The 16,645-nt window shown below is 33.4% G+C and overlaps 1 protein-coding gene across 2 annotated transcripts; it reads left to right on the top strand.

The window, feature by feature from the left end:
- The first annotated feature begins 3,197 nt into the window (after positions 1-3,197).
- Positions 3,198-15,249, top strand: LOC114325711 (endocuticle structural glycoprotein ABD-4-like). Of its 2 annotated transcripts, XM_028273842.2 has the most exons (3): positions 3,198-3,354; positions 7,082-7,218; positions 14,842-15,249. In XM_028273842.2, the coding sequence occupies exons 1-3, from the start codon at positions 3,343-3,345 to the stop codon at positions 15,116-15,118; spliced, it is 426 nt and encodes a 141-aa protein (XP_028129643.2). In that variant the 5' UTR covers positions 3,198-3,342; the 3' UTR covers positions 15,119-15,249. The 2 variants fall into 2 exon arrangements, with proteins under 2 accessions (XP_028129643.2, XP_050512286.1); XM_050656329.1 differs by lacking the exon at positions 3,198-3,354 and having other exon boundaries at positions 7,064-7,218.
- Positions 15,250-16,645: the final 1,396 nt, after the last annotated feature.

The following is a 16,645-nucleotide window of genomic DNA, read 5'->3' as shown; positions in this document are numbered from 1 at the left end:
GAGATATATTACGAAAATCCATCCTTATTGAACGTCTTGAATTAATTGTTGCTTAAATAATTTGCATTATAATTTATTTTTAAATTTATTTTTTATATTAATTCGAAGACGATTAATCGTAAAATTTTTCATGGTTAAATTTTGATTGGAAGTAGTTCTTCTTATTTTTAAACTTCTATATTTTAACAATGAGGAATTTGTTGATTTTGCTATCTTGGCGTCTTTTAAGAAGTTTCTCGGCCTTTTTTTCCTTTTTGTCATGTAATTTTTTATTTGTCCGTATTTTTAAATTTTTTGATGCCGCCCTTATAAAACTATTTATCTCAGCCTGCAAAGAGGTTTCATTTTCTACGATTAATTCCTCTTCGGAACGATATCTCTTTACAGGAACTATTCTTTAGATCGAAAAAGGTGGTAGTCGCTAGGGGTCAGATTTGGACTTTAAGATGGCTGCGGATATTTTTGCCAAAATTTTCTTCGGCTTATAACATGGTGCATTGCCTTTGTGAAATAATAATTTTTTTCATCGACTAATTAGCCTGTTATTTTCAAATTTGTTAGGTATTCAAACGCTTCAATAAAGCAATTTAGTAGTCGCTATTGATTATTTCAAGTATATAATAAAATATGTAGTTCCCTGTGGATCTCAAAATATAAAGGCGTCACCCTTTATAGTTTGAAACCATCTGGAGAATTGATGATCATTTTGGACGGCTTTCTTCAAGCACTGTGCACTCAGAGGACTTCTGATTTGATTGCAGCGAAAAATGGTGGATCCATGTTTAACCACTATCACGTAGCGATGTAAATACTCCATTAAATATCTTCAAAAATCCGACACATCAATTCGTTGTAATTTGAGCTCTTTGGTTAGAAAACGCGGCCCTCGTTTGGAAAGCAACTTTTTCATATTCAGATGTTCGTGCATAATAGTGAAAATGCTATCCTTTGATAACTTTTGTCATTTATATCCCTACTACTATTTCACTTTGAAATTTTTCTAAATAATTTTAATGCAAAATGCCACATAAATATGAAAAATATGATACAAAATATAGGGAATAAAAGTTAGACTTGAAAAATTGAAAAAAAAATGCTAGGATATGTTGACAAAAAAAATGGAAGAAATCAGTAAAGAAAATTCTTATAAAATTTTTTAAATAGAAACTGAAAAACCTACGAAGCAACGAAGAATTAAAGCTAACGTAATTAGTGATAGTGACCAAAAATGAAAGAATATTAACCGATGACAAGGATATAGTACTCTATTGGAAATATTTAAGAAACACTTCAAACAACTGTTGAACAAGGAACAAAGAAAAGCAAAGGAATATTAAAACAGCACAGTAGGCATGTTAGGAAAAATACTGAGGAAACATAAGCTTTATAGAAAAAAGAACCAGAGCAAGCAACAGGAGAGCAAGCAACGGGAAACCTACAAAACTGAAAAAGCGATGAAAGTCCAGAAATGTTAAAAATATATCGGAGAAACGACAAAGAAATTAATATTATACGTCTTAATTCTAATATGGAAGAAATAAATTCGAAGAGACTAGTCAAATGCAATAATTAATTGTACCAGTGCCTAAGAACGGTAATACAAATGATTGTCGCAACTATAGAGGCATATCCCTATTACTATGTATATCAGTAAAGTTTACCAAATAATAATTGAAAGATGACAGAAAAATCCGAATAATAATAGAATATAAACTGGTGGACGCACAAAGCGAATTCAGAAAAGGATATAACACACCAGACCACATTTAGGAGTCGACAGGTAATAGCAAAATAAAAAAGTACATTAATTTATAATAAGTTTTATAGACATGGGAAAAGCATCCGACTTAATTGAAAGGAAATCTATACGGGAGAGCCTAAAAAAGAAACCTGTAATTGAAGATATGATAGAAGCAACTAAAGAAGATATATGAAAACAACAAATACAATTATTAGAACACAAAATATTCAATCGCAACCATTTAAAACAACCAAGTACTAACAAGTAACAACAGTTAGACAAATAGGCAGTTTAAGCTTAATACTTTTTTTCTGCAACCGTGTTAAAAATGCAATTTTTAGCACTCCATACGAGCGTTAAAAATGCTACTTTAAGGCACTAGTGCTTTAAAAATTTTATGGCACTGCAGTTCGTATTGACCGTATAGGCAATTTTGATGTAATGTCAAAAAAATATAAAAACGGAATGTCAGTCAAGTTCAAGTAAAAGTTTTTGTAGATATTGTCCTGTAATTTCGTTTGTAGAAAAAATATTGTATGACATGCGTGTTAAAAAGTACATTTTTAAGGCACTCATGTGAATTGCAGAACTCGCTCCGCTCATTCTGCAAACTTTCGCATGCGTGCCTTAAACGTGTACTTTTAACACTTATATCATAAATAACTATTATAAATATATTATAAATGTAATAGATGACATAGTGAACGAATGTAAGGAAATCTTTAAAAATACTGTACTGGATGGAACAGAATGCAAATAATAAATGCAATGATATCTTAACATATTTATTATGTGTAAGTAAATGGAAAACACAGATAATGAAAATAACAAGCAAAAAAATTCGGAAGACTTACTACTGGAAGTCGTGATAGATTAACAAAAATTAATACAAACAAACATATAAAGTATGAGAGAGCAGAAATATTGCAAAATAATGGTAAATTTTGGATAAAAGCAACACAAACGGCTGTTAAAAAGACTCCATGAAATTAAATTTTTACTTTAGAGTTATTTAAGACATTGCCTCCTATTGTAAATGTTTCCATCTCACTTTTACTGAACAATGCTGATAGAGCCATTTCCAGAAGCAATAAACCGTTTAATGTCTTGTGAAATGATTACAATATAAAGAAACATAAAAGTAATAAATTTGTAATAAGTATGTCTTCTTCTGTCGGATAGTGTATGTTTGAGTTAAATTTATGTTTAGTTCAAATTCTTAAAATGCTTTAAGTACTCATTACAGAAAAATATAATATTTCCAATAATAATAAATAATAATAAAATGGAGATTAATGAAAAAGTCTTTGGATAGAAACATCCATTTGAATTTTGCTTAATCCCCTTGTAATTTAAAATATCGCGAGTTAAACTTCACCACACCTTTCAATTTAATACAGTTGATCATCTTAGCCATCCTGGTGACCTTTCCACAGAAACAGATGCATTATAAGGAAAAGAAATGCATCGAAAAAATGGCGAAGAAGCGTCAAGAGGGGTATGAGGTGGGCACTGGAGATGATTCTTGACTAGGATTTTAGTATATATATGAATTTAGGAATTGATGAGTTTAGTTTTAGAGTGATCACTGAGGCTTAACAATGATTTCTTTGGTAAGTTTCAATGCGGTACACGTGGGTCGGTTAAAGGGTAACCAATTGTGTTAGAATACAATAAAAGTGAATGGTTTAACAAATGTTTTTGTATGTTTTAACTGATTAAGTGGTAGACTATTTTTTGTTTGAATTATGTACTGCGATATAAGGCCCAAGATGCATTAAATTTTCCTTATGCTGTTACTTAGATTTTCCAAAAATCTTTTTTAACAATGGTTCGTTTTGGTTTGATCTAGGCTTACTTGGATATTCACACTGTCAGTTTCCATTTCAAGAAAAAAAAATGGTCATTCAACCATCTTTATATTTATTTTAAAATCTTTTCTTCTGTATGGGTAATTAAGTATCTTAATTATTATTCGTAAAAATTGTTTTATTTAATTTTAAAAAAATTCTATCCATGGCAAGACCAGTGTCGTATTTTGTAATTTTTTGTATTTATGGTGTAGGTACCATGTTTAACAGATGAATTGAAATATTTTTTTCTGTTTGTCTATTAATCTTTTTATTCTATCAAAGAGTTATAGCTTCTTAATATGATTCTGAACTATTTTCTTCTGATATATTTGACATTAAGACTTCAAGCTCAGAAATAAGTTTTCAAAACGCAAACTTTTTTTGATTATATTTGATTTTTGTCCTAGTTTATATTATATAATTTATTTTAACGAATATCACCATTTTAATAATGTATTTATTATAATTAAAACCAAGTAAATAATCAGTTATATTTTTTCAATGGCTTAGTTTTATCGCGTTTTTGTGACTATTGACTTAAATATAAATAATATATCCTTTCGAATAACCGTTTATTATTTTTTGGCACTTGATAACTGATTGTTTTATTTTATTTTTGCTACAGATAGTAAAAATGCGTTTATCTTTATCACTTCTTTACCATTTTGTGTTTTGCACGACGTTCTACACCTTCGTTGCGGGGTATGATTTCAGAGGAAAGGGGGGAAACTTATATGCAAGCGAAAGTTGGTAACAATGCATTTATAGCAGAATACTCAAATCATATGTTTCAGTATTGAATACTTTATGAAAATAAATTATAATAAATTACGGAAATTACGGAATAAGTTACGGAATTAATTATAATAAATAAATTAAAAATAAATGGTACGGTAAACAATCCTCATTTTTTAATATGTTATTCCTTATAAAAAAACCTTTAATTTAAGCACAAATAATTAAAAATCGTAAATTTGGGTCAAAAGTTATTAACTTTTTAAGAATTCCCATAAGAGCCCATGTTAAAACTTAACTTTGACCCTTAATAGTAATTAAACGGCACGGTAAAACAATTTTAAAAAAATCAAGTCTTAGTTTTTTGAAGTAAACTATAACATACTAAAATTTCATGCAAATCCTTAATTCTTTACCGAAGGTGTAGAACGTCGTTAATTAAGAAACCAGACTTATATTCTTTTACTTCTACTGCTATACATCGGTTTATATTGTTCTCCGCCATTTTCGGACTTCCAATTGCCACTTCGTCCAGTCGCTTCATTGGTCCTTTTCTATGTTTCTTCCCCTCAGTTCTTTGTTTGTTCCTTCTCTCCAACTTTTTCTTGGTCTTCCTCATTTTCTTTTGTATTCTGATTGTTCTTCCCTTCTTCGTGTTCGTTTGATTCTCATTTTTTCTCTAATACATTCGGTGTTAGTCCTACCTCTTCTAGATTCTCCTGCTGCTATTCTCCAAAAATCTATGTCCGTTACTGCCAATGTTCTTTCTTTCAGTGGCCATATCAGTAAAAGGGCAACAAGAGTTCTGGTTATTTTCCCATCTAAAATCCCATAAGAAATCGCTAACGTCCATTCTGGTAATTTTTGTCACAAATCGCAAAGTATGAAATCGGAAAAGTCGTTGGGGGTCAATAATGTCTCGTTATGATGGCTCGTTGGAAAGGGTAGGTGGTAACGAATATGTTAAAATACAACGCAAACGCAAAGACAGTGCCAAAACGACATTAGAGCATTTCCCTTTCCCTTATTAGAGCGTATTCGTTACCCCCTTCCCTTTCGTTTAATACATGTGGTAATCGGACCAATAACGACGGGAATATGCTCTAATGTCGTTTTGGCACTGTCTTTGCGTTTGCGTTGTATTTTAACATATTCGTTACCACCTACCCTTTACAACGAGCCATCATAACGAGACATTATTGACCACCAACGACTTTTGCGATTTCATACTTTGCGATTTTTGACAAAAATGACCAGAATAGACCTTAGCGATTTCTTATGGGATTTTACATGGGAAAATATCCAGAACTCTTGTTGCCCTTTTACTCATATCTCAGTGCTCTAGAGATACTTTTGCAGAGTGATACTTTTAATGATTGCCTCATATATCCCCTTTTTATCTTTTTAGTAATGAATTGGTCCCATAAACTAATAAATTGTAATGACTTTTCTACTTGCCATATTTGTTTCTCTTATGGCTTTGTCTACTGTTCCATCGTGCGAAGTATTAAAACCTAGTTTCTTGTAGTCATAGCAGTGCTTTATGGTGATTTTCTCATGTAACATGAGATCTTTTGGTGTCCTACAAGACACAAATACTTTCTTGTATTTTTTGGGGACTTCTAGACCCCATATACTATACTTCTTAATTAATTATCTGGCCATATAATTTAAATCTTCAGAATCTTGCGCCACTATTTTTGATCGTCTCTAAAGTTGAGTGTAATATAATATCACAGTGTTGGTGAGTGCTACCCTCATTATTCTAGATTTTTGTTTCCATTTTTTGAGATTGCTTTCGAAATATATCCCCTTTTTATTTTTTTTAGTCATGAATTGGTCCCATAAACTAATCTTTAAAATTGTAATGGCTTTTTTACTTGCCATATTTGCTTCTCTTATGCCTTTGTCTACTGTTTCATCGCGCGAAGTATTAAAACCTAGTTTCTTGTAGTCATAGCAGTGTTTTATAGTGGTTTTCTCATGTAACATGAGATCTTTTTGTGTCCTCGAAGCCACAAATAATATCTTTTATTTTTTTGGGGACCTCTAGACCCCATATACTATACTTATCAATTAATTTTCCGGCCATATAATTGAAATCTTCAGAATCTTGCGCCGCTATTTTTGATCGTCTACAAAGTTGAGTTTATACATATAATATCACAGTGTTGGTGAGTGCTACCCTCATTATTCTGGATTTTTGTTTTCATTTTATGAGATTGCTTTCGAAATATATTTTATATATAAAGTGGGGGAAAGAAATTTTCCTAGCTTTATCCACTTTGATATGATAAAACTTATTGTTATTTGTGCCCCAGTTTTTCTATTACTACATTTTTTGATACTATATGGTATTATTTTGCGCTGCTTATTAACATCATTATCATCATCATAATCATCGTGGGTTTTCAAATCTATGTAGAACCTAGCCCCCTCAAACATTTCACTACACTCCTCCCTACCCGTCCCCATATTTTATGATATCTGGTTCCTCGTCAAAATATTTTTTCTCATAATTGAAGTTTCGAAGATTTTATAGATTTTTGTAGAATTACAATTCATTTAGTAGTTTTGTAAATAAAATATCCCAAAAATCACTAGTGGCATTTAAAAAAATGCAAATAATTTTAGAAGGAGACATTTTTCGAAAAATTACCAAGAGACAAAATGCTTTTAAGTTTATATACAAATAGAAAGTATTAATTTAAATACAACGATTATTAAAGTATTTATGATTTCTTTTTTTCAGGTGATATTCTTAGCGATATTTGGTGTAACTCTAGGACAATACAGGCCAAATCCTGGTCCAATTTCACCTGGCCAGGTTATTCGTATCATAAGTCAAACCCAAGAAGGTCCCAATCCAGATGGATCATACGCATGGAGGTAACGTAAATGACGATGAAATATGACAGAATAAATTAGTTATAGTTATAACCATTTGGGAGACCGCAGATCTTAAAGCGCTTAAAATTTTTCTTGGTATTTTTCCAGCCATCTGCGAAGATGTTTAAGCCATGAAATTTATCTTTTAGCTTCATGGCATCTTTTAATATGTTTTTTATTATCGGATTAAAAATTTCGTAATGGTAGCATGATTGACAAAAAAACTATTGTAATGTTCTCTATTTGATTAACACAAGGATTTTCATATTTTTCCTATACTTCTAGATATTGAATTGCATACTGTTTGGGTCTTGTGTACAGTTTATAGCTAATTTGTTATCGTCTTCAACTTTTAGCAATTGATCTATATAAAATATCAGTAAACACATAATCACTTATTAAAAGATTAATCAATAAAATACAAGCAAGCAAGCACAGAGAGCAATATAGAGGTCAGTGTTAAATATATCCCTTTGAGACAGAGTTTAAAATCAAATATTTCGGAGAAAAACTGATGCTACACACGCAGTTAATAGAATTAGAGGCAGAGCTGAAATAGAACTGGGCACGCCATATTGACAGGAGATCTAGACGCGATGGTAGAAATACATCAAGTGCATCCAAAAAAACTAAATTTAAGGTGCAATGAAATTATTTATGGGACCCCTATATTCATTAATGAATTCAAAACGTCTAATGATGATGATGACTATAAGAGATCTCCCTTAGATGAAAGCTCCCCGACCATTAGTTTGTTCGATTCTTGTTTTGTTCCCATTTCTGAAGTTATCAGTACACTGTTTATTCAAATGAAGCAAGTTTCCACAATAATAACATTGTTCTCATTATGCCTTTTCGGTATATGTAACCATTATTGGGTGTATCAAATAAACCAGCCTATCTATCGTTGCTGCTTTAGTTATTCTATCTAAAATCATCTTTTCTTTGTTAGTATCGGCTTGTTTTGGGAATTTCTCGGGAGAATTCGGGGCAATTAAAAAATATAGAATTCAATTCAATTATATGTTCATATCTAGTTATTTTATTGCATTTAACAAAAAGTGAGACATATTTTTGGTCCAGTATACAAAGTTAACCAAAAATCACACTTATTTCCTCACTGATTAACATCGGTTTTCAAGTACGCATACTACATAGCTATTAACTACGAAATCTTTTACGCCAACTGCCATTCACTAGTAATTTATACTTATTTGTAGGTAATAAAATGTTATTCTATTTAATTATTGTCCTCTTTACAATACTAATAACAATTATTAGATAATACCAAGAAAATCAAAACAATATCATCATTACAATCATTAAAACAATGGATAAATATTTTATTACTTTGCTACTTACTTGAGCAATGACTCTGCCGAAACAGCTGTAAAGGCATTCACTTTTATTGTGACATAATAATAAATTTTGGCGAATTAAGAGTCGAATATAAATAGCGAAATAATCATTTATCAAAATGAAAAAGTTACTATGCTGCTAAAGAGACATAAATCTGAAATTGAGAACGAACATATTTGTGTGCTGAATTTTCTCCGTTCTGATGTACGGCATGGAAGCGTGGACACTAAAAAAGATAAACATCAAAAACATTGAGGCATTCAAAATGTGATGCTACAGGGGAATGTGGAAAATACCATGGACAGAGAGAGTCACAAATCAAGATGTTTTGCTGAAGATGGGGAAAGAATGCAAAGGCATAAAAACAATACAAATAAGAGAACTGGAATATCCAGATTATCTAGGCCACATAATGAGATGGAAGGATGGTGTAGATGAGGATGGGAGAAAAATAGGCGCAGCAAACTGCCAACGGTTGACAATGGATAGGACTGACTAGCGTAATAGACTTGGGAAGGTCGAGGCTCTTTCATAGGGCTGTAGCACCATTGATGATGATGATGATGACATAATGAGAGGATGGCTCCCTGCTGAGTCCCTGCTAAGGATCATTATCCAAGGAAATATCTCGGAAAAGAGAAATGTGGGACGTGGGAGGATTTCCTGGTTGTGTTTAAGGGAGTGGTACGGGTGCAGTTCAATACAATTGTTCAGAGCTGCAGCCAACAAAGTTAAGATTGCTATGATGGAAGCCAACCTCCGATAGGAAACGGTACTGCAAGAAAAACAATAGACCTTGTGGAGTTTTGTTTTTTGTTAGATAAAATTAATTTTCCATCGAATAACGGTCGAATTCATCAATTCGGTTAAATTTTGGTTTAATTACATGTTTATTTTTGGTTGCGTTATTTACCAATTTTTTTGCCAATTTACCAATCTAATTTTTTGTGTATCATAAATATATATGCCAATTAGAAAGGGCAAAATCTTTTATTAGTAGACAAATTAAAGAACAATAAATCACCGAAATCGAATCAAACAGCATCTCAGCTACTGGAGGTGGGAGAAGACATAGAAGACATTACAACCATACATGAGCTGATAAAAATATAAGCAGTTAGTAGCGGAGTTAGTAGAATAGCAGTATTATTGTACCGTAATAGAAAAAACTAGAGCACTTCTCTAAAAAAAAAGAAAAAAAAAAGAGTTGGCAATACGAAATCGTCATGTTAGTATTTTTGCATTTGCATCAAATCTTGAACTAGGATTTGAAGGCTATCAATATTGCATCGTGAGAAATTTAATTCCAGTATTCCATTCTGCTTCTTCTTCTTCGTAAAGTGCCTATCCGTTCCGGATGTTGGCGATCATCATGGCTATATTGACTTTGTTTACCGCAGCGCGGAACAGTTCAGTGGTAGTCGTGTTATACCACTTACGTAAATTTTGAAGCCAGAAAATGCGTCTTCTTCCCGGTCCTCTTTTACCATTTACCTTCCCTTGTAGAATCAGTTGGAGCAGGCCGTAACGTTCTTGATTTCTCATTACATGTCCTAGATATTCTAATTTTTTTGTTTTTATGGTTATGAGAATTTCACACTCTTTCCCCATTCTACGCAGGACTTCCACATTGGTAATTCGGTCAACCCAGGATATACGTAAGATGCGTCTATAACACTACATTTCGAAAGCCTCGAGCCGATTCATAGATGCAACAGTTAGTGTCCATGCTTCCATTGCGTATAGCAGAACTGAGAATACCGTCTGCATTTCAACAGACGGTATTTTGTTTTTAATGCTATGTCTCGACTGTTGAAAATGGGTATCATTCTAACGTATGCTGCTTTCGCCCTTATTATTCTCTTTTTAATTTCTGTTGAGTGGTCCCATTGGCTATTTAAATTCGTACCCAGATATGTATATTGCTCAACTCTTTCGATATTCTGTTGGTTGATTGTAAGTTGAGCGTTTAGTATTGGTTTCTTACTAATTGTCATAAATTTGGTCTTCTTTATGTTAAGAGCTAGTCCGTATCTGTTGGTGACTTCTGTTATACGATTTGTTAATTTCTGTAAATCATTGAGATTATCGGCAAAAACTATGGTGTCATCTGCATATCTAATGTTATTCAACCATTCACCATTTATTAATACTCCTTTGGCACAACCGTCTAAAGCTTCCTTAAGTACCCATTCAGAGTAAATATTGAATAGTAGTGGAGATAAATTACAACCCTGTCACACTCCTCGTTCTATTGCAATTTTATCAGTTAACTAGTTTTCTATTTTGGTTTTGGCCGTTTGATTGTAATAAATGTTTCTGATAATTCTTAGATCTTTGTTGTCAATTTCAATTTCTTGCATTAGAGTTATTAATTTGTCATGTTTTACTCTGTCAAATGCATTCTGGTAATCTATAAAGCATACGTATTTATCACAATTTACATTCCTGCATCTCTGAAATAGCACTTGCACAGCAAAAAGGGCCTTCCGTGTTCCTAGAGCATCACGAAATCCGAATTGTGTTCTTGATAGTTGTTGCACTTTGTATATATTCGTTTGTGAATGACCTTTACATTACAGTATTCCATTACATTCCATTATTTATTGACTGCATCTATTAGATTGAATAGCATAGTGTTTATTGCACGTCCCTCTCTTATTCTATTTCCTCTATCTATAAATAGGCGCCGTAGACAATATATTCCGAATTTAATTTTATTGTGTTGACAGACGTTTTCAGTTGTTTTTATTTTACTTTAATTTATATTAATGGAATCTCTTTGTTATACTAAAAATGTAATAGATGTTTAAGTAAACTATGTCAAATGCATTCTTCAAGTCAATAAAACATAGGAATGCGGGTTGCTGAGTTTCTGGTTTGTCTTATCGTCCTTTTTAAATAATAAGATTATCTCGCTTGTCCTCCATTCTTCTGGTATTTTCTTGGGTCTTATTTTCTTGTTAATTATTGTAGTCAGTTCGTCCGCTATTAGACGGAGAGCTAGAGCCGAAAAATCATCGTCATAAGTAATATGGAGTTTTTCCTGTGAAATGTGTCCATTGTATGTTGACAATTATGACCCCCTTCAGGCTGACACCTCAGTGGATACAGGAAGTAGCAATAAGGGATGAAAGGGGGAAAGCTAGTAATATTTGCCGCTCTCTTCCAATTTAAACACATTAGAAAAATGTACCTTACTAGTATTTAAAGAAATGTGCAGAAGTAATGTGTTGAGTAAATGTCTTGTTACTTTGAAAAGTCGACTTTATTGTTTTTCCAAAGAGACGCTAATTGTATCTGAACGTCTGCTGTCCTTCCGGTGAGTACCGATTTCACAAGGATAGAAACTATTTTAACCTAATATTTTTTATAAATGGAATATCTCTCTGTCTGTTCTCTTCTCCCTCTTTTTCTCTTCCTGTTCTCATTTTTCTTCCTCTCTCTTGGTTTATAGTTTCTCTCTTCCTTCCCTCTTTTCCCTCTTATCTTCTTCGTCTTTTCCATTGCTTTTGATTGCACTGGTTCTAGATCCGATTTATTCCTTTTCTTCCACTTCTCGGCTCCAGCTTTTCTCCCCTCGAGTTTCGTCCCTTCCTTTTTCCCTCCCTCTTATTGTTTTTTTTTGTCCAATTTTTCTTCCCACGAGTTGAGTCGTGCTGATCAGTTCAGTAGGGCAGTGCGCCCTTGCCCCTCAAAGGCTATTTTCCACTCGGGTTCCATATCTCAATTAGGCATTGCTTGTAATCCACTATGTTACATGTTACCCCTGGGCCATCACCCCTTCGGCATGATGGTGTTACACCTTGAGGTTGGGGTGGCGGTATATTAGGATGATAGATAGCCGTCATCCCTATGCATATCCGTTTGTTTTCACTGGTTTCCTCCACTGGTTTTAGAGGATTTCTCCTCGGGTATAGGATGGGGTATCAGGACGTGTACCTATGATGGGTAGGGGTGGGTGTCGTATAATAGTTGGGAGTATTAACTATCACACAAGGACAGGTTAGGAGCTTGGCTAGAGGACAGCGAACAGCTGCTACAATTTGTTGCCTTTTACGATGAGCAGGAGAAGCTGTGGAGGTATTCTATTTGAGCGGCCCGCCTCCACACGGGGACGAGAAAAATATCTAAAAGTCCGAAAGCCGCCAGCCGCTTTGAATGAAAAAGTATTCCCGGAGCTGCTTTATGACTATACTTGCAAAAGGGCAGTGCATACAATAAATAATATTTTCTGATATTTTTGTTTAGATTAGGATGAAAAAAGAACTATAAATGATAAATGAAACGCATTTTAGTATTATCAGGTAATAATAATAATAGTTTACAGAATTACCTGAATAATTACCATTTAATTATTTGAACTTATTTTCGTTTTAAAAAAAGTTTTATCATCAGTGGCCTGCTTTTGGCCGCCCCTATTGTTGGCCGCCCGTGTGCGATGCACACTTTGCACACATGGTAGCGGCGGTCCTGACCTCCTATTTTGGTAAACCTCCATCGATTTGCACGCAAATTGGTGACTAGTTAGAGCAAACCTCAAGAAATAAAACTGATTTGGTGCCAACTTGCACTTTTACCCAGGTGGTGAATACCACCCCTTAGATGGAGGGACAAATGTTAAGTAAAATTTGTTATATCATGTTATTAAAATAAATCAATACTTTTTAAGTTTTTAAAGATCAAAGATTTGTCTATTTAAGAGGATATGCGTGAAGTTATGGATGATAAAAGAACATATTAATTAATTGTATGTTAGTAAAATATTATTTTTATATTATTTGGATATTTCATTAAATTTTTTCTATCAATATAAACTGAATATGTCCAGAAACTGGGGGTGTCCAATAATGGGTACATTTGACATATTCGAATACACTTTTGCTAAATTTATAATATAGAAATTATATAAAAATAATATTTTAGTAACATACAATTAATTAATATGTTCTTTTTATCATCCGTATCTTCACGCATGTGCTCTTAAACAGACAAATCTTTGATCTTTAATAACTCAAAAAGTATTGATTTATTTTAATAACATGATATAACAAATTTTCCTTATAATTTGTCCCTCTATCGATTTGTGGGGATATTTTTAATAAAATAGGTTTCACCCCCAAGAAGGGGTGGTATCCAACCCCAGGGTAAAAGTGCAAGTTGGCACCAAATCATTTTTATTTCTTGGGGTATGTTCTAACTAGTCACCAATTTTCATGCAAATCGATGGAGGTTTAACAAAATAGGAGGTGAAAACCTTTAAAGACTACACTAACTTTCCCCTTTAAACCCTTGTTGCTACTTCCAGTATCCACTAAGGTGTTATCCTGAAAGGGGTCATAATTATCAATACACAATAGACAAATTTCACATGCCAAACTCCATATTACTTATGACGATGATTTTTTGGCTCTACCTCTTAGACTATATGGTCGCTCCACCAGATTTCAATAAACCATTTGGTGTTACATTTTTGTCGAGGGTTTCTGTGTTCTGTTAGTGTTTTTTATACTGTGTGCTTTCTTATTCGGAATACTTCATTTATGGTAATTTCTGGTGATTGTGATTCCAACGCAATATGTTGATTTCTGTATATATGTATAACTTATTTAGATGTCTTATACATGCATCCTTTGATCTCGTATAAAGCTATTAGATCGAATAGATTGAAGAGTATGATCAGAAAATCTAAAACTTTAATCGTTGGCATTCAATTACTGGTGACAATCTGAATTCGTGAATTCTGAAAATTTCAAGCTGAACGAACGATGAATAAAGCAGATTAAGGAAATCTAAGATTGCATTTCACAATCCATCAATTCATCTAGGTAAAATTCCAATGAAACTGGTTTCCTTGTACTCAGATAAGAGGAGTAAAACTTAAAGAAAATGGAATACAGTTAATATTTAATTTAGTTAATATAATTTCAAACTTAAATTGTGGCATACTCCCAAATGAAATACTAAATTGCATAAGATGTCAGAATGAAATTGTTTTAGAAGTTAATTATTTCATTCCATTTCAGCAAATTATTTTATATAATTTTACTTAGTAATACGGTTGGTTGTCGTTATGATTCAAAGCAGACTACATGCCTCTCTGAAGATCCCAAAAAGGGCGAAACGCACGTAGGAGGATAGTGGTTGTATCTGAAACGGGACTAATTATTAATATTAACTGGCTTTTCTATTTGATATAGTCTTTTGCTTAATAGTAGAATATTTCGATTTTATTTTAAAATAAATTTTAAATTTTTTTTATAGTTATGATGCAGAAAATGGTATCTCTGCCCGTGAACAAGGTCGACCAAAATCTGCAGAAATTCTAGGAGTCCAAGGTGACTTCAAATACACCGGAACAGATGGCGTACCAATCCAGCTAACATACACTGCCGATGAAAATGGATTCGTCCCCCAAGGAGCTCATTTACCTACTCCTCCACCAATCCCAGAAGCTATCCTAAGATCTCTTGAGTACAACGCTGCCCATCCCGAAGAAGATGAGAGCGGAAGACAACCTGGAGGATTTAGAAGACCATAACTGGATTTAGGAGTATTTTAACTATACGAAATGACGTTTCTGTGGTATTTAATTTATACGAATGTGATGTTTATATGTTGTAATATATTTTTGTGAATAATTATACGTGCAAATAAAATGAATGAATTGTACATTTTTTCTACTACATATAATATTGCTCATAATCATCATCATCAGCCCTTTTGAGCCCATTGTTGAACTATGCCTCCCGTAGATAATTCCATTGCATCCGATTTGGAGCAGCCCGAATCTAGTCCTACTGGATGCGCTTGATGTCATCCGACCACCTTAAACATCATGTCTAGGTCTCAATTCTAAAATTTTCGTTGTTCACTTTCCATCTTTTAATCTGGCAACATGTCTTGCCCAGTTCCATTCATCATCATCATCATCATCATCCTCCTCCACCCTTTGCGTCCACTGCTGGACATAGGCCTTCCTCATTTTTGTCCATTGTGCTCTATTTTGAGCACTTCGCATCCAATTTCTTGAAATTTTCTTGAGATCGTCAGTCCAACGAGTAGGTGGTCTTCCTCTACTTCTTTTGTCTAGTCTCGTCCTCCACATAAGTAATCTCTTCATCCACCTTCCATAACTGATTCGGGCTACGTGTCCGGCCCAGTTCCATTTCAGGGTGGCAATTCGGGAAATTACATCGGTAACTCCTGTTCTTCGTCTTCGTTTCTAACTCGGTCATGAAGCGATATACTCAGCATTGACCTTTCCATTTTTCTCTGGGCTATTTGCAGCATTTTAAAAGTTGTAGCAGTCAATGTCAAAGTTTCGGCACCATAAGTCATCACAGGCAACACACATTAGTCAAATGTTTTACGTTTTAAAGAAATTGGTATAACGCTTTTAAAGATCTCTTTGAGTTTTCCATACGCTGCCCATGCTAGGTGTACCTTTCTTCGTAGTTCGCTTGTTTGGTTGTCTCTTGTGGTCTTTATTTCGTGTCCAAGGTATATGTCCTTTTCCACTAGCTCTACTTCGTTGTCTCCAATATTGATATTTCCGCTAGGTACTAGGTTTGTCATGAATTTTGTTTTGGAGTTCAAATACAGCGTCATAATTCTTTTAACAGCGTCCATGATACAGTTATTTCCTAATTAATATTTTAAACAATGATCTCTCCATTGCTCTCTGTGCTACTTGTATTTTATTGAATACTTTTCCGGTAATCGTCAATGTTTATGCTCAACATTTAGAACTGGGAGTACAAACTGATCAAAGACCATCCTGTTCAAGCACATAGAGGCACCTGTTCTCCTGTTTAACTTTGTTGTTTGATTATCTCTTCCAAATTTAATCTCGTGGCCCAGATATTTTTAACGCTGTATATTTGTTCAAGTTACGTACCATTAATTAAGATGATTTTTGTCCATACAAGATTGGTTATGTATTGTGTTTTGGAAAAGTTAATTTTAAAGCCAACTCATGTACACGAGCTCTGAAGGTCTTGAAAAAATTAGAAGGCACAATCTACCCGGTCTGCAATAAGGCCTACGCCATTTGCAAAAATTTTTA

The sequence above is a fragment of the Diabrotica virgifera genome, chromosome 7 (assembly GCF_917563875.1).
Source record: "Diabrotica virgifera virgifera chromosome 7, PGI_DIABVI_V3a".
In the NCBI taxonomy this organism is placed as follows: domain Eukaryota; kingdom Metazoa; phylum Arthropoda; class Insecta; order Coleoptera; family Chrysomelidae; genus Diabrotica; species Diabrotica virgifera.
The sequence above is the reverse complement of the archived record's forward strand: the minus strand, read 5'-3'. Positions and strand labels throughout refer to the sequence as shown.

What these genes read in the sequence shown, in the direction of transcription:
- LOC114325711 (XM_050656329.1), top strand. Translation starts at nt 7,064, where the DNA reads ATGATTTCTTTTTTTCAGGTGATATTCTTAGCGATATTTGGTGTAACT. An exon ending in GATGGATCATACGCATGGAG is followed by an intron (nt 7,219 to 14,841) that starts GTAACGTAAATG and finishes TTTTTTTTATAG; the next exon opens with TTATGATGCAGAAAATGGTA.